At 52.8% G+C, this 22,868-nt stretch overlaps 1 protein-coding gene and 1 pseudogene across 1 annotated transcript; one reads left to right on the forward strand and one right to left on the reverse strand.

Annotated features, from left to right (window-relative positions):
• The first annotated feature begins 1,186 nt into the window (after positions 1–1,186).
• LOC121339192 (acrosin binding protein) lies at positions 1,187–12,260 on the forward strand. The gene is made up of 9 exons (XM_041410794.1): positions 1,187–1,232; positions 2,066–2,281; positions 4,879–4,973; positions 5,288–5,685; positions 10,758–10,890; positions 11,071–11,250; positions 11,357–11,524; positions 11,599–11,685; positions 12,132–12,260. Exons 1-9 carry the CDS (start codon positions 1,187–1,189, stop codon positions 12,258–12,260), a joined length of 1,452 nt encoding a protein of 483 aa, XP_041266728.1.
• Positions 12,261–12,675: 415 nt separating this feature from the next.
• On the reverse strand, positions 12,676–16,041 carry LOC121339193 (annotated as a pseudogene).
• Between the last annotated feature and the right edge of the window lie 6,827 nt (positions 16,042–22,868).

Genomic DNA, 22,868 nt, shown 5'->3' on the forward strand with positions numbered 1-22,868 from the left:
GTCTCCTGCCAGGCCCCGCAGAGCTACGTGCTGACAGCACACACCTCTTTACCACACTGCGTGGCTGCAGCGATCTGAGCTGTCACCTCGCTAGCCCGAATGGCCACAGGGCTCTGGCAGGCGATGTGTCAGCCCCGCCACCGCAGCCGGGGCACCCGCAGCGCTCTGCAGCCGCTCCGCACGGCAGAGCCGCCGGAACCTCCCCGGACCTGCGGCACAAGCGGCTCCTGCAGCAGAGCCCTGCAGCGGAAAACTCTGCCCGCTTTGCCCGCAGCTCCTCCTTGGCTCCGCCGCCGCCGCTCCGCAGAGCCAGGGGTGACAGGCGGGGGCTGCCGTGCCAGCCTGACTTCTGCTTACGCCTGCACTTCCCGGAGCTGCTGTGCCAAGCGTTTTCCTGCCAGCTGCTCAGCCGTGCTGGCTGCGGCCGTGTCTCTCTCCCCGCGGCACCGCAAGGTGCCCAGCCCTGGGGGGCCGCGGTGTCCGTGCCTGCACCTCGGGTGTCCCGGCACTAAGGAACGGGCATGGCTGTGGGTCTGCCTCACAGCCAGTCCTTAGGGCTCTGCGCTGGTGGTCCCCGAACCCTTTCTGCCGGCAGCAATCTTCCTGCTTTTCCTGGGAAGCCTTTACTGTGCACACAGAGGCGCTCAGGGCAGAAGCAGAGGGAGAGCAGCTGGTGCTCCCTTGACTCCCCGGGAGTTCAGCAAGTGGGAGAGACCAAGCCAGATTCCCACCACGCCCTGAAGCAAGCTGGGACACTCCTGGGAAGGCACGGGGTGCTTCTCAGACCCCTGCGGATGGAACAGATGTTGCCGCTTTCCCCCGCATAAAACAATGTGGGGTTTAAGGTACCCCACAGGTACCATTTTTGGGGTACCCTCAGCCTCAGGTTATCCTGGCCAGGCCTCAAACGCTGTCGTGGGTCGTTCCCAGCCACTACCGTGCCCCCAAGCAGAGGGAGACGCTCCCAGCCTGGCTCCCGCTCCTCCTTGTCCCCGTGGGCCCGGCGTGTCCCCTGGCGGGCAGGCAGCCCCAGCCCCGGCGCGGCCCCGCGGTCCGGTTCCGATCGCGGTGCCGCGGCCCGGGAATGGTTCCACCGTTGCCAAGGGCAGAACCCGAGCGCTCGGACTTCCTGCGTCTGCCCTGCGCGGTGTGAGTGACTCCCGCCTGGCCACCGAGCAGCTCCACGATGCCGAAGCGAGTGGCACACACCAAGTGGCTCCTCTGGCTGCTGAGTAAGTGACTGCCATTGCCGGCCGCCTCAGAGCCTGCGGCTGGAGCCCTCCTGCTGCTGCTGCCCGGCCCCGTCGCCCACAAGACCATCCCGGCTGGCCCACAGGCCGTGTCAGCCCCAGCTCTGCCCGCCCCGGGCAGCTGGAGGCTCCTGCGGGGACTTAGGGTGGGGACAGAGGGTGGTGCGGAGGCAGCAGGAAAGGAGGCCCAGCCGGAAGCAAAGAGGGGAGGGAGGAGATGGAGGGAGTCCCCCTGGACAGGGATGTGCCCATAGCATGGTGCTGTAGGGAGCAGGGGAGCCTCCACCGTTGTGGGTGCCTCTGCAGGCTGGGGCTTTTGAGGGGAAAAATAAAAAAAGCACATCAACGCCACCACCCCTCCCCCCCAAAAAAAAAACCCACAAAAAAACCCTAAACAAACAAAAAAAAACCCACCAAAAAACTCAGCCTCCCTCCACAAAAACACACACATACACACACACATAAAAAGGAAACAACAAAACCAAAATCAAAACACTTCCCCCCAGTCCAAACCAAGCTCACAATAAAATCTGCCTTTTAAAGGTTTTTTTGGTTTTTTCCCTTCCTTTTTATTCTCTATGACCCCTTTCTCCTGGGGCTCCTGGTTAACCCAGCACCCTGCCCGCAGGGCCAGCAGCTGAAGGGTTTGTCCCAGCACGCTGTGCCAGCAGACAGGAGCAGGCCAACCTGCCAGCCGCTCCTTCACCTCCAGCCGCCTGTCAAGGACAGCCCATGCCATGCCATGCCATGCCATGCCATCTCATCCCATCCCATCCTATCCCATGCCATCCCATCCCAGGTTGTTTGTCCCGCAGGCACAGTGCTGGCCTTGCCGCGGGCGGCAGTGGCAGCGCCGGTGGCGCCCGTGCCGGGCAGCACTCTGTCGGACAGGGAGTACGAGCAGTTCTTCGCCAGGCTGCACCCGCCCTGGCAGGCCAACATGTTCTGCCTGCTGCGCCAGGCCTACGGCTGCCTCAGCCCCAGCATCCTGCGCCTGGACCAGGACGAGAACCACGGGGAAATCCCCGAAGGTAAGGCCGTCGCCCACCCCCGGGCTCACAGGAGCACGCAGACCTAGCGTGGCTGTTTCTCTGGCCCAAAATGCCACAAGACTGTGGGAATGGGATGGGTTGGTTTGGGCTCTAAAAAAAGCAGCTTGGAGCAGACATTGGCAGAACTAGAGCACACCAGCTTTTGTGACCTCTCTGAGTGTCACTTTCACTGCTGCACCATTTTCCTGGAGAAAAAAAACCTTTTCCCAAAGGCCAGCTCTAGCCTCCTAAGCAGGAATTTGCATGGTTTTTCCCCCGCTCCGTGTGTTGTGTGGCACCACCAAAAAGGGTTTGTCCCGTCGTAGGTTTCCTTCAAGCCCTTGTGGGCTGCTGTGACTCCTCCTCTTCACCCAGCTGAGCAAGCACAGCTGTCCCAGCCTCTCTTTCCAGGTCATGTAAAGCCAAAAAAGCCACAGCCACTTCGGTGGCCCTTCCTTTCTCCCCATATCTGTTGGTGGGGTGGCAGGAGGAAAAAGTGGCCGCAGTTTTCTCAAACTCAGCGTAGCTCCTCATCTCTTGCAGCTCCTTCCAACTTCATCTGAGGGTTAATGCAGAATCTTGGCTCATGGGCTCTCGTAGGTCTTTAAGAAAACTTGAGATGATAAGCTGCCTTTTTAAGTGTTTAACATTTCAGGAGCCAAGAAACATCCCAGTTCAGAAAGCACCATAGCAACAGCACCCTTCAGATCTCTGCAGTCATATTTTCCCTGCACCCCTGCATCAGAGAATTTAAGTGGTATAATTATATCTGTGCAGCTGAAAAACTTGGGACTACTTCTGTTGTATTTTTCTTCAGAGGAAAAAAAAATAGGAGCAATTTTCTCATAAAAAAAATATGTCTTTATATTTAGATATGAACGTCAATGAGCTGAATGATCAGCCAACTGTGCTTATTTGGACTGCAGCTTGAGGGCAACTATTTCTTGCTGGTTTCTGCAGCTGTGTTGGGGGAACGAGTCCCACCCCACATCACCAGACCCAGGGATGGGTCCTGTGCTCCTCACTTACTTTTGGGCACCTGCAATCCACTGTGCCCTGGTGCTTTGTGCACTCAGGGTCTGTGCCTGGCTCCTGTCCTTGTGGTGCCCAATTCCCCAGCACTGCTCTTTATCATGTCCAGTCACACTCCCACTGCTGCTGCCTTCAGAGACTCAGTTCTCAAGAACAGAAGCATCTGGAAATGCCAGAAGATGGGACAGTTTTGCAGGTTGCCCTCTTTACCTTCTTTTCTCCCATCCCTCATCCTAACACGCCTATCCAGCAGAATTTATTCCCCTTTGTGTTACCTTTTTTCCAGTTTGGGGGCTATTTTGGCATGTTTCAGCCAGGCTGAGAGGTGGAACAGATATGGCAGAGTGTGTGCCCTCTGATGTTTAGCCTCTGCTGTCCTCACAGAGCTGTGGCAGTGCTGTGGCAGTATCTACACCCAGATATCCATGAGCCTTGACTGTGCCCATTCAGGTGTAGTGCTGAGGAAGGCAGTCACCTTGTGCTCTAAACAAAGCACAGTGTGAGGATCTGGAGTGCTCCCTACAATACCTTGTGCTTTAAACAAGGGATGGGGTGGGGTTCTGGAGTTTTCCCTACAAGCTGGGTGTTTTTCTGGGCTGGGATCCTGGTGTGTGTCTGAAATTCTGCTTTTGATGGTGCAGGTGTTTGCTCATCACAAGAAATGAGCACAGGCTAAAGGGTGGTGCATGAGCAACATCAGGAGAGCAGTGCAATTTCACTGCTAGTGCCCTCCCTCTCAGCCAGCACTCCCCCTGTTCTCACAGGGCTGGCTGGGCCTAGAGCAGAGGGAGCACAAGATCACCCAGTTCTTCAGGGTTTTCTGCTCTCCTGCACGCCCTTGGCTTTCCTGCAATCGCTGCAGGAACTGCAGCTCTGGAGTCAGTGTGCTGGCAGTGCTGGTCAAGACTGCAGTTTATGTGTGTACAGGTACAGGCTTTGCCAGCAGCATCCTGGCCCTATGGAACCTCCTCCATCCCTTGCAAGGCTGGAATCAATGTCAATTTATAATGCCCTGAAGAATTTGTCTCCTCTGGAGCCATCTGCCTGGAGAAGCTGTCGCAGCCCCATCCCTGACCCAACAAGACCAGGCTGGATGGGTCTTTGAACAACCTGGTCCTGTGGAAGGGGTCCCTGCCCATGGCAGGGGACTTGGAACTTGATGATCTATAAGGACCTTTCCAAACCAAACCGTTCTCTGATTCTCTGGTGTTCCCAGGCCGGTCTGGTCATCTTTTTAACCTATTATATCATTACTTGCCTTTTTTATCTTTTTCAAACCCAGAAGGACTAATAACAGAGGCATCAGATCCTGGAAACAGGAAATTTGTGTCTGTCATAGGGAAGATAACTGTGAAAAAGGGCAGAAGGACACAGTGAGACCCTCAGGGGGCTGGAGGGAAATGGGATGTGGTGCCTGGAATTGGGAGCTCTAACAGCCCAAGGCTGTGATCTCCACCTTGGGGCACACAGCTTGGAGTTTCCCTGCATCCACAAGCTGTCACCTGAGAGGGTCCCCATCTCTTGGTGCACGCAGGCCTGCCTCCATCCCACATCTCTGTCTCTAGGGCCAGTCTGCTCTGAATTTCCAGAGGTGGTGCTGTTCCAGACCTTCTGCCAGTTCGCCCAGTACCGCTGCCTCAAACAGCAGTTCTTCATCAAGGTAAGGAGTGGGCTGTGGGACGGCTGGGGGGAGTATCCCCTGGGAAATGGAAGGCTGAAGAAGAAGGGAAGATAACACAGTGAGAGTTGTGTTTGTCCCTCTCCCCTCCACGCAGCGAATCCCATGTTTGAGCGAGTCTCTAGCAAGCCCTTCCCCAGTGGAGCCATCCAGCACCGCGAAACCCGCGGTACAGGGCAGAGCCTCCCCTGTCACACAAGGTACGGCTGCACCGAGCTGTGCTGGCACCCCGTCTCACCTGCTGGTCTCCTGTAGCTGCCCTGCACCCCTGCAGCTTTCTGTCTGGCCTCCAAAAGCCGCCTTCGGCCGCTCCATCCCTCTGTGTCAGCACCCAGGAGCAGGCTGTTCTGTCAGCTGCTGATGCCCTGCTGCAGGACAGCGTGGCAGACCTTCTCAAGTTCTCTCCTGCACTGTTAGCTCAGAAACCGTGGCCGACGAAGCACCCCACAGCCACGGCAAAGGCGCCCACGCCCTGGCAGAAGAGCAGGACTATGCACCCAACAAATCTCTGGGCTGCCACCTCACCTTCCCGGACAGAATCCCCTGACGAACAAAACCTGAGAAAAAGCATCTGGCAGCTGATCCATTCAGCCCTCTCCTTGGATGCATCCTTGGACACCAAGGCCCCCTCTTGGAACTTCACCAGCCCGGTCCCAGGAGGCACATCAGAGCAGGAAACTCCCCCCCGAGGCAGGTGAGGGGAAGTCTGCTCTTTCTGGGTACCACACACCACCCGTGCAGGACTGTCCTCCTGCACAGCAGCCCCAGGGCATCCATGTCCCTGCTCGGAGCAGCTAGTGAGTGTGGGCAAGTGTTCTGGAGCAAGCTGTCCCATCCAGATCAGGAATGTTCCTAGGGAGCCCCCAGGCACCTCGCGTTCCAGCACAAAGTGAGCAGGGAGTGGGTGATCCAGCACTGTTAGTGCCTGAAAATGGCACTGTCCTTGTATCCTGAGCAAAGTGAGTTCAGTCTGGGCCTGAGCTGCAGGCAAGGCTTTGTGCTGTGTTTCCCCACACTGTGGCCATCTGCACTGTGCAATCACCTCTGCACTCGTCTTCCTCCAAACACGTGTCCCAGGAGTCTGGGTGATGTGCAGAAACAGTGTCCTTGCAAACACAGGTCCTTGGGATGTGTCTTGCTGTGCTCCTTGCCTCCCGGTGTGCAAGGCAAAGCAGATGTTTCTTAAAGCAGCCTGACCTGAGGAATCCTCCCAGGAGTGCTCTGTCCTCACCCAAGGGGAGCTACAGCAGCCCTGGGCTAGGAAACAGCCAGGAGCCCAAAGCTGTGCAGGGCCACGCTTCTCCTTGAGCATGTGCACCTCTGTGCACTCTGGATGTGTGCACAGCTCTTCCTAGCATGCTTCTGGTTCCCCATTCTGGTTTTGGAGGCAGCATCACGGCAGTGCAGCACAGGGCCCTGCACCAGGCCAGCTTGCTGCAGCCCTGTCACACACCCTCCCCAGCTCCTCTGGCCTATGGATGCGTTAGGAGCTCATGGAGCATGTTCAGCTTTTCTCAGCTGGTCTGCCAGGATCTGTTTGCTTCTGTCCTCAGGTACCTGGGGCTGGTGACAGAGAAAAAAACCTGCAAAAGGATATTATGCTTTCACTCAAAGTCACTTTTTGATCCTTTGGTACCTTATGGCTGAGGACCATTTGCTTTGACTGACATGCAAATATTATTTTGCTTACCAAGAGGAAAAAAAATGTGTCTAGATGTGGTTTTCATGGAGAAGTCATTTTGGTTTCGCACTCTTGCAGACTGGTGATGTTCCTGTAAGCACACAGATTTTGTGCCTCATTGCACATCTGTGGTTTCTCTTGAGCATGCTGCACACCACTGCCACAGCGCAGCCAGAGATTCACTTCTGCATGTAAAGATGAACTGCCTCATGTTGTAAAGCCATAACTGTCTTCTTGCAAGCCTCTAACATATGTCATCCTCCTTCCTAATATCGTAGGAGGCTTTCACAGCCTGGCAAAAGTTTTGCTGGTGTATGTGCTCTCAGGCAAAATGGTGTTTCATTGAGGATTTCGTTCCCCCTGCCTCTGAAACTGAGCCTTGCTGTGACTGAGTTCTGTTGGGATTACTGGGGGACTGCTGTGATGGCAGATGACACTCGCTGCTCTGCTGCAGAGTTTCTCAAAGACACTAATGCTGACTGTGTGTCTGTAACTGGCAGCTGAGCCTCATCAATCATGCTAAGCAAAGCTTAAGCCCCCACTGAAGGATGAAAAGGCGAGATAGACCGCGCCTGTCGGCTTTGCAGCTCGCCACATCCCGCCTCCTCTCAGAGGGACTTCAAAGCATGACCTAAAAAAGGGGCAAAATGCCTGGAGGCACTTCCATTCCAGCAAGAAGAGCAGTGCTGGGTGGGACCGGTCGTTGTGCACAGGTGCCATTAAGCATCTGGTTTAACACAAGGTGGGCATGGCTGTGATGGACACAGATCCCAGAGCTGCAAGTCTTCCCTAGGGTCTTATGCCCAGCAGGACATCTATCCTTATTCATCCTCTGTGGCTTGTGGCAGCTGCTCTGGCAGCTATTCCAGTTTTCATAGCGCCTGATGAGGCCAGCTGTGATCTTTACAGAGAGACAGGGCAGGGGTAGTAACACAAGAAGAATCTGCAGCACTTTCCTGTGGTCTTGCTGGTAGCAGTGAATCATTGGGCGGGAGGGGGAAATGAAAATTGTTGCACCTATTTGCTATTTTTAGTCCTTATTGTGCTTTCTGCCTTATTTCCCAGTATATCCTTTCCTCAGAGTTAACTCTAAACCATGATTCATTCTTGCAATAAGCTAAAGAGAGCTCTGTACCCCTTACTTTGTAAAGCCCATGCAACTCTGATTTTCTGCAGCAATTTTCAGTGTCCCTTCAAAAGACGTCCATGTTCCAGCTCTGGGCACACTACCCAGTGATGGGATTCAGCATTTGGATATGTGGAAAGACATCAGCCTCCCTTCTCTGCTTTTCTGTTTGCAGGAAGAATTGCACATGCTCTTTTTCCCAGAGCTTCCCACTGTTGTGTCATTTGTCAGCTACAGCCCCTGCACCCCTTTCAGCACCACAGCTGTCCTGGATCCAGATCTTATTCTGTTGCTATTCACATGTGGTTCACGTGAGCCCAGCTTCCCCAGCAAGGCTGCTCTGAGCCCTCTCAGAACCCCAGAACTGTTAGGGTTGGAGATCATTCTGTCCAATCCCTGCCAAGGAAGGGTCACCTGGAGCAGGTGACACAGGAACCTGTCCAGATGGGTTTTGATTGTCTGGAGAGGGAGACTCCATCACCTCCCTGGACAGCCTGTTCCACTGCTCTGCCACCCTCAATGTAAAGAAGTTCTTCCTGATGTTGAGGTGGAACTCTTTGTGTTTTAGTTTATGGCCACTGCTCCTCATCCTGTGGCCAGGAACCACTGTAAAGAGTCTGGAACTATCCTCTTGACACCCACTCTTGAGATACTTATGTGCAGTGAGAGATACACACACTCCTGGTGACTCCCCCTCCTCCTCCTCCTCCTTTACCCCTCCAAACAGTCCTTTGGTGCTTATCTACTTCAACCCCAGAGGCTTTCATTTTAAGGCCAGACCCTTCATTAAAAATACCATCCCGAGAAAAAAAAAACCTCTTTTTGAATTATCATCACCCATAACCAGTCCTGGAATGCAGTCAAAGATCTTTTCTTCCTCTTTCTGAAGCTGTTAAGAGTGGCTTTTTCATAACTGGTTTTAGTTTCCTGCAGCAACCCCCCTAAATCAGAATTTACCAGGTGCTGGAAAGCTGCTGTTTGCTCCTTATCTTCTTTTCTGCTCGCCTCAGGTGCTCCCTGCACCTCAGCCAGCCAGTATCAGGAAGGCTCAGCAGCCGAAAGCTAATGGCCCAAATCCTTGTCATTACGTGGCGGGAGAGGCGGATGCTGCTCCCCAGCACTCTTCAGAGATACCACTGAAGCAGGCTCTGTGTGTCCTTCCACATCCTGAGATGATGAAGTATGATAAGCTGGTGCCTGAAGTTTTCTCTTTTGCCTTGGATCAACTACTGATCTCGGCCCACAGATTCTTCTTAATCCTGGTTTGGTTTTTTTCCACATTTCCTTTGGATCTTTGCCTCACAGTACCCGTTAGGCTTTTTCCAGGGCAGTGGTTAGGACAATAACAGGCAGAGGTACTAATCTGGGGAGGGATTTGCATTAGGAACTTGCTTTAGATAGACCCATCCCTTTCCCTGAAGCATGGTGAAACCTCCGTGCATCCACAAACAGCTCAGCAGCGTGTCAAGGAGTGGAGAGAGCCAGCAGCAGTGCTGTTATACTCACACAGAGGTGGTAAATCAGCTCATAAATTTGCAACTGTGAGGCCAGAAAACCTCACAGCAGAGATGGAGAGCAGAGATAGAGCAGGAAAAGGATGTGACAGAGAGCACAGCAGAATTTCTTGGTAGAATTATGCAGTGTGGCACAACAACTGAGTTTTCTGTGAAGCTCATAACTTTTAACATTCAGGTCTAGGAATTGCCCTCACCTTCCTGCTCAGCACAGGACATGAAGTCATGTCTGGTGAGCCCCAGAGAAGACAACAGTGCTATGTGGTTGAGCCCCAGACTCCTCTCCTAACAGAAGTTTGGGATATCTTTTTGAAGTCCCTGAGCTGTAGGGGAAGCACCCATCAGCTGCTCCCATGCTAAACACCCGTGGTGTCAGGAAGATGTAGTTTGCTTCTGGTTTGAATGGATCATGCCCCAAATTCCAGTCACCAAAAGTCATTACTCTTTCACCTGCTCACAAGGAGAGCTTTCCAGCTGAAGCCCTCCTGGGCAGGGAACCCACTGGTGTCTTTGCTCAGCTGAGTGATGTTTCCTAGCTTCTACCTCTAGGTGAAAGTTTTCCAGGCCTTAGGAAATCTCATCTTCATGACCTTCCTTCAGGTTCTCCACCTCTTCTTAATTTTTTTTTTTTTTAATGCTAATCTGAAGGTCTCCAAGAAGTTTCAGATATTCTCAGGAAAACTCGTCCATACATGTTAGCCTGTGCATGGATTTTAAGAGCATTTTAACATACGCAGCTGCTGCTCTTCTTGGCAGATCAAAGTTTGTTTATTTATCACTGGCTTTGTTTCCAGACACAAGAGGCAAATATCTAATGAGCATGTTTACCTCTTCTGCATCATTGGTGATGATTGAAACCAACCATCCCTGTCTGCTAACAGTTCTGTACCATGTTTACAAATTCCATTGTTCCTAAGAGATGACAAATATTCTCATTGCTTTCATCCCATTGTCCTTAAATTTTCCACTTTTAGCTACCCATGTCAGTTTGGACAAACAGTAAGTTCATGGTTAACAAGTTTTTCTCTGTTTCTGTCAAATACTTGGGAGAGAGGTTTAATATGTGACATCCTCCAGACCCAAACGGGGCTGTGCGACGTTCAAGACTCAGCAGACACCTAACAAACATCTCCTCCAGATGCACTCAGATGGATGAAATTAGGTAGCAGCTGCTGCAGGGGCCCTGGGAAAGCTCTTGGAGCTGTGCTCCTCATCCAGTCCCTCTCACATGCCCCCAAATGCACAGCAGCCCCCCTGCAGCCTCTGTGTCACACAGGCCTGTGCAGACCCTGCAGAGAGCCCCATTCCTCTATGCAGTTTAGCCAAGAGCCCAAGGTTTCTTTGGGAAGGGATTTTTTTTTACTTTGTTTTGGCATTAGCTAAAGATGCATCTCTTCAGTTTGTGCAAGGAAAGAGATAATTCCCTCCTTCCCTTTCTCTGTCAGCCTTCTGGCCCTGCAGAACGATGAGGCAGTGCTGGTCCTGTGCTACGCAGTGCTGGAGGGAAATTGCCTCTCATCGATGCTCACCATGGCCTGGAAGGAGATGGAAAAAAGAGTCCTTGGGTTCGGAGACTCGGTAAAGACACCAGTGTCCACCTTTGGCCCCCACTGTGTGCAGCCCACCTCCCGAGAGAAGCTGACCTGGGTGACCAGGGAGGCAGGCTCCAAGCCAGGAACATGGGAACTCCCCAGCCTCCTCTTTGGGGAGGTTCTGAGTCTCCTGTTCCCCCCTGACTCCCCGCTGGATCCACCCCAGGTGTGTGACAACCTCGGGCGGCACCACGTGGACCTGTGCCCCGACTGCGCGTTCTGCTCGCTGAAGAGGGAGCAGTGCCAGAACATCGAGACCCTGAACCGCGTCCACTGCGACTCGGACGACTTCGTCACCTACATGAACCCCGAGATCTCAGCCCAGCACAGGCACTTAGAGGGCAAGGTACCCAGTGAGCTCTGTGTCCTGCTGCCCTTGCAGGAGGAGCCTGGACTGGGAGTTGGGGGAGAGGAGGAAGAAGCACGGCTCACTTTATCCCACCCCTTTGCAGTCCAGGTCCTCACAGACCCCGGAGGACTACAACGTGGACTTTTTGAGAGGGATGAGGATGGAGTACTGGTGCAGCCGGATGGCCATCTATGGCTGTAAGGACCCTGCTGTGACCTTCTGGCTAAAGGCAGAGTATGACATCTTCCCAGAGGTGGATGGCTCGGGAAAGGTGGGTGACTATCAGTGGATGTCCCATCCCTTCTTCTCCTCTTTTTTCTCTGACCTTCATTCTCTTGTCACCAGATCTGTGACTCGAGCGGGGTTCAGCATCCCAACTACTGCATGTTCAAGAGTTACCAGTGCCTCCTGAAGAGTATCTACAACGAGAGGGTGAGAAGCAGCTACGCTGCCTTTTGCACAGCCTGCTCTTCCATGGCTGGCCCCTCCACAGCCAGCCCCGAGCCCCTGCTGGACTCACTGGCCCACTGCTTTTCCTTCTAGGAGGACAGAATTAGGTGTGTTTGGGGGAGGTGGGGAGTCATTGCTGGGTGAGATTTGCACAGACAACATGAGGGATGATATCCCTGTATATCCCTGAAGGGCAGGATCTCCCCCATCTGCTAAGCAGTAGCAAAACCCCAAATCACCAGAGCAGGACAGAGGACTGGCCTGTATCCTAGCAAACACACAGTTCAGCTGTCAGTTCAGCTCGTCCTCCCCTCTTCCCCTGGTGCTCCCGTCATCCCAGCCTCCAGGTGCTATCCACCATGGAGGTCTCTTTCCTTGGGGAAGGATGGGCAGCGGTACCACCCCACGAAGCCAGGCTCTCCTTGCAGGTGTTTCGCGTGAAATGCAGGCGTAACAAGACCTACCGGGTGCTGAGTGCGAGGGAGGGACGCAAGGAGGTGCAGCTGTGGCAAGACAGGTTCCACAGCCTCTCCAGGAAGCAATCAAAAAATTATTAAAGTTTGTAAAGACCTTCAAGATAGTCAAGGCCTTTGACCAAATACCACCATGCCCTCTAAACCATATTGCAAAGCGCCACTTGTTTTCTGAACACTTCTGGGGTGGTGATTCCACCACTTTCCTGGGGAACGTGTTCCAATGCCTGACCACCCTTTCAGTGAAGAAACTTTTTTCCTAATACCTGCCTGAACCTCCCCTGGCGCAGCTTGAAGCCATTTCCTCTTGTCCTGTCGCTGGTTGCCTGAGAGAAGAGACCAGTTCCCACATGGCTGCAGCCTCCTTTGAGGGAGTTATAGAGAGTGATCAGGGCTCCCCCTGAGCCTCCTTTTCTCCAGGCTGAACAACCCCATCTCCTTTTGCCTCTCCAGACCCTTCACAGGCTTTGCTGCCCTTCTCTGGACACACTCCAACACCTCAGTGTCTTTCTGGAAGTGAAGAGCCCAGAACTGGACACCAAAGAATGCACCTGCTCAGGCCGTGGGCTGCCAGCTTCTCCAGGAGAACGCTGTGGGAACTGGTGTCAAAGGCTTTACTGAAGTCCAGGTAGAAGATGACATGCGCATAACTTTCCCTCATCCCTAGGCGGGTCACCTGGTGATAAAAGACCAGGTTGGTCAAGCAGGACCTGCCTTTTATGAACCCATCCAGGCTAGGACAGATTCCCTGGTAGTGCTGTGCGATTGTACTTAGGATAGCTTGTTCCATAACATTCCCTGGTGCTGAGATCAGACTGAATGAGGGAGCCTCATTGTGGCAGCTGCTGGAACTCCTCTTGGAAACATTTCTCCAGCCAAAGGAGCAGCTGGGCACTGGAAAAGGCATTTCTTGCATGTCCAGAGGCTAGAGGGACCAGAGACAGGGACTCTCCCGATCCCAAACACAGCATGTGAGCAAGAAGCTTTTGTGTGCACTTTGCTTTCCACTGCGGCTGGGTTTTTTCCTCAAGCTTAGTGGTTTATTTGGCCTGTGTCCTCCAACCCTCCACCCGGAAAAATAATTCAAACCACAGCAGCCCACGGCGGCAGGCGGGAGGCTGCTGCGGGGAGAGCTGCTGGCACCCGGGCATCTGCCCTGCGGCGGCTCTGCCGTCCCTCGGCGGCACCTGTGCAGCTCCACGAGGTGCCGGCACCGCCTGCACTTGAGGGAGCAGCACCATTGGAGCCTGCAGCTGCAGCACTCCCCCGGGCCCGGGCAGCCCTGCCCTGCTGCCCTGCTGCCCTGCCCTGATCTATGGCCGCAGCACAGCGGCTCGCTGCCGGCCCTGGCCGGCCATGGCCGCTTGCGCTGCCGGCCGGAGGTGCCGGAGGGGCCGGAGGGGCCGTGCCGAGGGTCCCGCTCGCAGAAGGCCGGGCTGGCCCGCAGGTAGACCAGGCCGTGTAGGGCTTGAAGTGAGAGCTGGGCATCAGGAGCTGCCGGGAACCGACCCGCTTCGGGAAAACCTCTGTTGTCCCCTCAGACTTTTCCTTGAGGACGTTGCCCGTGTGGGGAGGGGAGGCACGAGCTTCCAGCGGGCTCACACCTCGCAGGAGCCCGACACGCCATGGCACTTGCACTCCGCCTTCATGTGGGCCAGGAGAGCCTGCGGAGCAGGAGGCAGCTGCCAGCCTGACCAGGGACACCTTCCCAGCACCTCCCCTGTGCTGCTGTTCCCCCAACACCGCCCATGGGGCTGGAGATCAGGGGCGGAAAGGGGAAGGGAAAGGGCAAAAGTGTCTTTTTAATCCAGCACAGTATGAACTGAAGGAGATCCACTCTGTGGGAAACAAGATGGTTTGGGTCTGCAAGATAAATCCCTGATGCAGAGAGAGGATGGGGAGCTGTTCTGACCTGCAGGGCTGCGGGGAGGGGAACAGATCTGGCCAGAGTGGAGGATGCTCAAGGGACCAGATCTGACTGCGGCCCTGCAGATGTCTGTCTTTATTGAAGCAAGGCTGGAGGGGCAGGGAAGCCCTTCAGAGCAGAACACAGTCAATTATTTCCTGAATCATAGCTGGGATCTGTGTGGAAAAGGAGACAGCACACCCTCCACACAGGCAGGAGCTGCCTCAGGATAATCAGCACAGTGCTGGGCTAGGAAAGACAGCAGGATGCAGACTGCTGTGGGAGCCCCTGGCTGCCCTGAGGTGCCTGTTGGGGTGTAGGGGCTGGACTGAGTTCTGCTGGGCCAGGGAGAAGCCCTGCAGCCAGGCTCACTCCCAGCCTCTATTCATGCCCTTTCCTTCCTTCCAGCCTCATTGCTGGACAGGCTCATGAGCGCTCAGCTGGAGGAGACACTGCAGCTCCTCTCAGGGCTGTCCGTGAAGGCCTGAGAGAAGGCAATCCCATAAAACAGGTTATTAGAGCAGCCTGACCACTGGAAACCTGCAGAGGGAAAGCAGCCTTGTGACAAGGAAAGAGAAGCCCTGAGAGGATCTCCCAAAGACCTGTGGAGAATGAAAGCGTCTCCTTTTCCAGCCTGTCTCCCCCATGGACCTTCCCCTCTGCCATTTACTCCCAGCTTCTTCCTTCACCTTCAGGGCTGACTCCTCGGACCTTGCGGTTGCAGCCACACTCGTGCAGCTCCCCCCGGCTGCAGGCAGGGCTCACAGCAAAAGCAATGCCGGCAGCCGAGATGGCGTGGATGAAAGCAGACTCCCGTGTGCCTGCAGCGGGACAAGAAGTGGCACCAGTCTGCGGAGGACAAAGGCACGTATGGGGCAGAGTGTGGGAAAAGAGGCTGTCACTGCATGCAGGAAGGATGCATTCAGATGGAGACTGCTCGGGAGAAATATATGTCAGGATATTCACACAGTGCAGCTGTTCCCAAGGCTGGGAGTCAGTAAGTGCCATGGCTCTGTGGCAGGGTGGGTGGCAGGGTCAGGGAGAAATTTACCAGTCTGCAGAGCTGGCACCCAGGATGGTCCAATGGGACCAAAAAGCCAAATGTGGCCAAACAGGAAGAAGTTTCTCCAGAATGCTAGTGTGTGTGAGAGCATTCAGTTCAGTTTGCCCTGCACTGACATGTTAGCACGTGGAAGAAGGCACTGGCCACTCTGGGGATGGGTCCAGTGCAGCCCTTGCACACCAGCCCAGGAAAGGCTGATGTGTCAAGGGGACAGTGGGCATACTGGAGGGACACCATGCCAAGCCTGCCCTCGCTGACCTTGGATGGTGGCCTTGCCGAAGACCTGCAGCCCCTGCAGGGTGGAGCAGTTCCAGCGGCGAGAGTGAAACTGGAGCTGGCACTCGAGGACAGCCAGCTCCACACCTCACTTCGTCACCTCCATGGCTTCCACTGCCACTGGCAAACACAGACCTGCTCTTCCTCCAACCCCCTCAGGCCATCACAGCCCCTGGGGTCCCGGAGGACTGCCTGCAGGGAAGTCTGCTTGGCCAGGGACCTGTGGAGCAGGGCAGAGGTTCTGTTGCAGATGGGCTAGAGCCAGAGCCTCATGTCTGCAGGACTAACCCTCTCTAGCCATATCTTAGAGCAGAAATGGGGCAGGGAAAGGGGCTGTGGCCACGTTGTCTGTGAATTGGACATTCTTGCTGCCCATTCTGGTCTGCATCTCTTCAGCCTTGCCATCCCTCTCCCTCCATGCTCCCAGAGATGCCTCTTCTGCTTTTTGGTTGCCCAGATTCCTTCTTCCACCCTGTTCTCACCCTATTTTCTAGGAGACAGCACCTCCCTAGGTGGCTTACCAAACCAGACAATACAAGCACAAAGCATACTTACAGCCAGGTCACTGCAGTGACGTGCTGCACGTGGATCAGCATCAGATGCAGCCACACCAGCTCCATCCTGTCCCTGACAAAACTTCACCACCTACAACTCCAGCACTGCAGCTGCCTGAATCCCCTTCTGTGGCTTTCCACAGCCTCTGCCCAACAGCGGCTTTCACATCAGCTCCAGCCCAGCACTGCAAAGTAGGAGTAGCTCCAGCCCTGGGCAGTGACCGTGGGCTGCCCAGGTGTGCCTGCCAGCATCAGAGACCCTGCAGCCTGCAGAACCCTGCTGGGTTGGCCCTGCGAGGTCATCCACACCAGTGCCACAGCTTGGGCAGCATGGTGGGAGAACTCTGAGCTAGGGCTCTGGGGTGGGCATCCATCACAGGGAGCTCACACGGATGGGGACAGCATCTGTGTCACACCCATGTCAGGAGATGGTGTGGTTGCCTACCTCCACAGTCCAGTCACTTCCTCAGCAGGAGGCAGCCCAAGACCCGCTCAGACGGAGCCTTCCACAGAAGAAGAACCAGAAGCACCAAGCGGCTGTTGCCAGACCCACCAGCTCGTCACTGCTTTGTCACCAGACCTTTTGGGGACACAGAGCGTTTCCCTGCAGTGACAGCTCATGGGAGCAGAGAGGGGAAGACCTGCTGCCTCCCTCATCCACATCCACTGTTCTTGAAGACACTCCCTCATCTGCCTCCTCCAGGCTGGAGAGTGTTCTTTTCTACCCTGCAGCCCACATAGCTGCAGCAAACAGACACAGCCCAGCTGCTCCCTGCCTCTCTTAACTCTTTCCCTGGCAAGTCTCCCTTCACCTCCCTCATTTTCTTCCCAAGGTCTCTGCTTCCCCATGATCAGCCCTTGCCCTTCTCCTAGGAGGCACAACAGGGTGGCTGGCACCCTTCTCACTGGGCACCCCTTTCCTAAGAGCCCCTGGGAGCCCAGGAAAATGTGAGCTGTGTGACCAGGGAGCTGAAATGTCCCGGGACAAAAGACTGCCATTTCCCCAGCCAACCTGGGAAGTGCCAGCTGTTCCCACCGCCTTGGAAGGTAAAACTCCTCTGCAGACACAGGTTTCTGCTTTTCCTGTCTGAATCATTCAGAAAGTGAAGCTTCCATAATGGGATTCACCCCTTTGCTCTCCTCTCCCACATTTTGCTGCACAAAGAAGTCAAGAGCATTGTGGTTTATCAGTCATCCTTTCAGACCTGAGCAGCCTCTCTCTTGTAGCGTGCATTTCACCTCTTTCCTTGCCTTCCCAGCTGCCTGCATCCTTCCTCCTGCTGGGTTCCTTGCTCCTACTTTCTGGAGCCAGCACTGCAGGGTGGCAGGCATGTTGGGATTTGCAGCATCAGGGTGTAGCCTCCAACACACACCCCAGTAATCTGGTCTTACCTGCTGCTCGCTCAGACAGCGGTGAGGAAACGCCGGGGGTTGAGCTGCTCTGCCCCACGAGCTGAGCCTCCAAGAGACAGCGAGGGGCAGATGTGTGAGCCCACCCGGCTGAGGGGACACAGAGTTCGTGGGCTGAGGCTCCGAGATCCAGGGAGGTGAGTGAACTTGGCTGGGTGAGGATGCTGTGGGGCTCATGGGCTGGGCTGGGTGCCATTGTGTCCTTGTCTTCTCACACATGGAAAAGCCAGGACTGCCGGGCTCAGCCAGGTGTGTGCTCATGTGTGTGAGGGGTGAGGGCTGCAGGGGAGGGGGGAGTTCCCAGAGAATGTGTCAGACACTCCTTAGGCAAAGGACACCCCCTGTGGCATATCTGCAGGCTTTTATCAGTAACAACACCTTGATGGGAACTGAAGAGACACAAAAAGCCATGAGAACAAAGATCCCAGCAACTAGCAAGTGAGAAAAGGGGTCTGGTTAAAAAAGAGAGGCACTGAAAAGAAGCAGGGTGAGCTCAGTGGTTCGGGTGCTATTGTGCCCTCCAAGGATTTATGAGCAGCAGGAACATATATATCCCTTGGTGTGTCATTCCCTGAATGAGGAGTCGGTAACAGCAGAACAAGGGAGGCAGGGAGTGAGAAAATCAAACACCAGCAGGCAAGGACTGCAGAGAAAGGGAACCCACAGCAGCTTCCCAGGGCAGCTGTTCTTGGGGCAGGACGACAGTGGGATTAGGAGTGTTGCCATGACTTGTGTCTTCTTCCAGGTGTGCTGAGACTGGCAAAGCAGAAATAGGACTCGAAGCAACAGAGTGCCAGATGGGCTCTGCACAAGGGCAGCTCCCTTCCCAGCTACACGTGGCAGTGCCAGGTCACAGATGTGCTGGTAAATCAGCCCTTGTACTTTCATAGCACTCTGCCTCCTGTAGCCTTGAACACCAGGGACTGAGGTTCGTGGCAGACATGCCTTTGCTTGCCACAGATAATGACACCTCTCTAGAGCCTGGTTCTTTTTGGGATCCTGCCACATGCCAGTGATGCACAGCTGGGCCCCCGGGCAGGAGTTCAATCCCAAAGCCCCCTAGACCATGGGAGTGACAGGACTCCAAGTCTTTGTGCAGGCTAGCCATTAAATCAACTTGGCTCTCACTTCCCATATTTCACTTCTACCTCCTGTTTAGCAATATTTTGGGGAGAGGGATGTTTTATTTTCCCTCTGTCAGTCCTGGGGGTGGCTGAGTTAGCAAGACAAGCAAATATTTGGCACTATGACCCAGGGCAGGTCTCCTCCGTTGCAAGGACACCTGGGTACTGCTTCTTTCATGATTGCATTTGCTGTTGTAGGATGTGGTTTAGCTTATCAGCCCTTGATAACAAAGTTCATGCTTTGTAGCCAGGCAGAAGTGCATCAGGAAGTGAGAAAGGAGAAGAGACAAACTGCAGCATGCCAGATGTAGAATCAGCCGCAGCGCGGTAGGGGACAGCTGTGATTTGGATGAAGAGCCCGCCCGGTTCTGTTTCGATCCAAGCTGCTTTGTGGGTTTGGGGCCCGGATCGAGACCTCTGCAGAAGGAGCAGTCACCGAGCAGCAAGCCAGCCGGCATCCACACTTGGCTCTTCTCCAGCAGTGAGGTAAGGCGGGCGGGAACATCTGGAGAGCCGGATGGTCTGGCACCTTGGGCAGCGGTCCCCGTGCGCTGCTGCCCGTGTGCTGCAGGGCACTGCGGCACATCTGCCCCTCATCAGTGGCCCCGTGGACCTAAGGGTGCAAGGCACATCTCTGTATTTACTCAGACTGAGGCTTTCCTTGGGATCCTGTGATACTAAAAGCACGGGCAGCCTGCAGAGCTTACTTGCCAAGGTGCCCACCGTAGGAGCCCTCTTCCACGGGACCCTCAGGAGGTGAAGAGGGGTAGCATCTCTAAGGAGGAGGCAATAGCAGTGTGATCAAACCTCATGAGTTAAATACAAAGGTCTCAGCTTTTATATCATGTTTCTCTCTTTAAAAACAAGCCATCGTAAGATTTTAGTGTCTTCAAAAATCTAATCAAATCCTCACAAAAATCTAATTTCTTGAGTAGAAAAACAGATGAAAAGTGGGGCTTGAATATCACCTACAGCAGGTAAAAAGCACCCACATTTATTAAAAAAAAATCTATCTCCAATTCCTAGAGTAAAGTCAGTATGTTTTCTGAGGTTTGACACATTTTTGTTGTTTCCTCTTTGATTTCAGAATAAGCAAGCGAGCTCATGCAGTTTGTGTTTTAAGTTCTGCACCCCGATGCCACATTTGCTCTCTGTATTCTCACAGGAGCCCCAAAACTCCCCATGGTTTTAGTGGCAAGCCACTAACAGAAACACTGACCCTGCAGCATCCTCATAAGTATTTTTCCAGCTCTCTTTTTCCACCTCATTTTTCAGCCCCATACTCAGATTCTTCATCATTTTTGTAGTGCTTGGAGGCTGTGACTCCTAGTGAGACAGGAGAGAGAGGATTCTCAGGACCATGCAGCAAGATGCCAGGCACACATCCCATCTCAGGGCATGCCTGCCTGTCCTAGACCTAAAGTACATTTAGGGCTTCTCACCCCAAAAAAGAAAAAATCAAAATCCCACTAATTTTGCAAGTCTTGGAAGTTGATGGTATTCAGGGGCTCAAATAAGAGGGAAAAAAATACTTCCTCCACCTCCTGGGACACATAAGGTCAGTCACCAAAGAGAAAGTATCTTCAGGATTTAAAGAGAGCATCTTGTTGTGAGGAGGGGGTTATTCAGCTGTGGTACCACTGCCTCCTTACACAGCTGGTGGTTTGAGATCTCTTGGCAGCTTTTGTGCAGAGCAATGAGTACTTGGGGTTTTTTTAGAGGCAGCCACAAGGAACATGCCTTTTGACTCTCAGACATTAACCAGCAAGGATAATCAGTCTCCCTGCTGCCAGCCTGCTTTACCTACCCCTAGCTTTCCTTTTTAGAGAGGGACAGTCAAAGCAGGACCTCCAAAGCTCACTGGAGAAACTCTCCACACCCACAACTTTATCTTTGCAATGACTGTGTCTGCATACATCTCCTTTCTCATGTGTCTTGGTCACTGTATCTGTTATGGCAAGTCTGAGACTATCAGCTCAGCTTCCATACCAACACCACAGCAGACTCTTTCTTCTGTGTTTCCATCCACCCATGAGAAAAAATCCCCTCAAAACCCCAATCTATTTTCTGCTCTCAGCGATGTTTGCTGCCAGTTCAGAACTGTGCTGTTCAGCCTGTTGAAGGCTGAAAGGCTAGAGTATGTAAGGAAAGACCACTCAGAAAAGAAAGAAAACCTGGTGGAGGGTAAAAAAATGAAGAGGTCTCTTTCACTGGTATTCATGTAATGAAAGCCTGGGAGATTTCCACAGCAGAAACTTTCTTTATGGGAAGTTCATAAAAGGACTGTCTCTGGTCAAAACAGCAGTAGGATCAACCTTGGAGGAAGGAAAGAGTGTCTAAAGCCACACGGCTCCTACCCAGAGGTCAAAAATAACTGAAGGGTGGAAGATCTGACTAATTGTGCCATAGAAACCTTTGCTTAAAACAGCTCTTAAAGACAGACTCAATTTAAGAAAAGGCTCTTGGGGGGTTTCAGACCAGGGAGCTTGATGGTTTTGCTGAACAAATTAGTAGAAGCTATAATAAAGAAAAAAATCAATTGGCATGCGGTCACATCTAATTACTGGGGAAAAGTCATCATGGCTTTTATAAAGAGATGCTGTTCCCACAGTTCTTCCTTAACGGGCTCAATAAGCATGTGAACAGTGGCCCATGTGGATTTCCAGAAGGCTTTCAAAGGCGGTCTCACCAATGGTACTTAAAAAAAATTAAAGAAAATGTTCCTACCTGGATAAAAAGTGCCTAAAAGAAGGGAGGGAGAATGAAGGTTGTTTTTCTCAGTGGAGTTGTCAGACACCTGTGCTGGGGCTTGGACTGTTTGACTTATTCATGAGGGATGAATAATAAAATAACAAATCCGTTGGAGACATAAAATTATTCAAGTTTAAAAAGATGAGGTTTGGCTGCGAAGAACTGCAGAGCTTAAGAGAAGTGTGAGTGACTGGATTTAAACTAACAGCTGAAATTTTATCTAGTGAAGTGATGGGAAAAAGCAAACTGAACTGGCCATTACCACTTGCAAATGAGATCTACACCTACGCGGCTCAGTGCATCCACATTATCAGCACTGCCTGTTTTCAGCACCCCAGCACAGGCTCACAAAGGCTGTAGCAGAAGTGGAAAAGTGCTGAGAAGGGCAACAAGGATGTTCAAAAGTACAGAACAGCTTCTCTACAAGGAAAAACTATGAAGACAAGGACCCTTTAGCCAAAAAAAAAAAAAAAAAAAAAAAAAAAAAAAAAAAAAAGTTGCTGAGTGGGAATCTGGTAGATATTTACAATATTATCAGCCATGAAATGAAGGTGGATAGGGATGGGGTTTGCCCTGTCTGTTCCACCACTAAAGCTAATAATTGAATCTAGCAGATGATGAATCAGAGATGGGTATATGGAAGTGATTCCTCACCTGAGGCACAAGTAAGCTGTGGAACTCCTTGGCACTCCTAGCACTGGATAATGTAGATGGTAAATTTTACATCAACTCAAAAAATTACTGAAAAAACCACAATGAAATAGAAGTCCCCTGAGGCCTACTGAGTACAACTAGGTCACCTGTGGCTCAAGAAATTTCTGGGCTACAGTTTGTTCTGGAAGCAGGAAGACAACTTGAGGCAGTGTAACTACATGATTGTACTGTTGTTAACATAATCCCTTCACCATCCACAGTTTGATATGGAATATTAGTGGTAGAAAGCCTGACACAGCATGGACTGTGCTTACATATTATAATCTCTAGATCTGTTAATTGAGTACCTCAGGAAAGCTTGAAAAAAACACATTGTCTGTAGAGATAAGTCCTTTTCACCTGACATCTGGCTGGTCTGAGTACATGTGTTACAGGAGGTCATGGTCACTCACTAAGTCACAGTCTCAATAACTTTGTTTCCATCAGGATAAAGGTCTGACCAGTCTGTTCAGTCTGCTGTTCATTTCAGGGTGTTTGCTCTAGCAAAAGCTGACATATTCTCCTAGAATTACAGAATCACAGAATATACTGATTTGGAAGGGACCCATCAGGATCATCAAGGATCATCAAGCCCAGCTCCTGGCCCTGCATAGGACATCCCAAGAATCATACCCTGTGCCTGAGAGTGTTGTCCAAACAGTTCTTGAACTCTGTCTGGCCTGGTGCTGTGACCACTGCCCTGGGAAGCCTGTTCAGTGCTCAGCCACCCTCTGGGTGATGAACCTTCTTCTAATATCAAACCCAAATCTCCCCTGATAAAACTTCAGGCCATTCCCTTGGATCCTGTCACTGGTCAGCACAGAGATCAGGGCCTGCCCCTCCTCTTCCCCTCTCGAGGAAGTTGTAGACCACAATGAGCTCTCCCCTCAGTCTCCTCTTCTCCAAGCACAACAG

Source organism: Onychostruthus taczanowskii, unplaced genomic scaffold (genome assembly GCF_017590055.1).
Source record: "Onychostruthus taczanowskii isolate IOZ18803 unplaced genomic scaffold, ASM1759005v1 scaffold34, whole genome shotgun sequence".
NCBI lineage: Eukaryota > Metazoa > Chordata > Aves > Passeriformes > Passeridae > Onychostruthus > Onychostruthus taczanowskii.

Excerpts from the sequence above, each read along its gene's own strand:
- LOC121339192 (XM_041410794.1), top strand. The coding sequence starts at position 1,187 with ATGCCGAAGCGAGTGGCACACACCAAGTGGCTCCTCTGGCTGCTGA. Across the intron at positions 5,686-10,757 it reads GAAACTCCCCCCCGAGGCAG|CCTTCTGGCCCTGCAGAACG; the intron begins GTGAGGGGAAGT and ends TTTCTCTGTCAG. Across the intron at positions 11,251-11,356 it reads ACAGGCACTTAGAGGGCAAG|TCCAGGTCCTCACAGACCCC; the intron begins GTACCCAGTGAG and ends ACCCCTTTGCAG.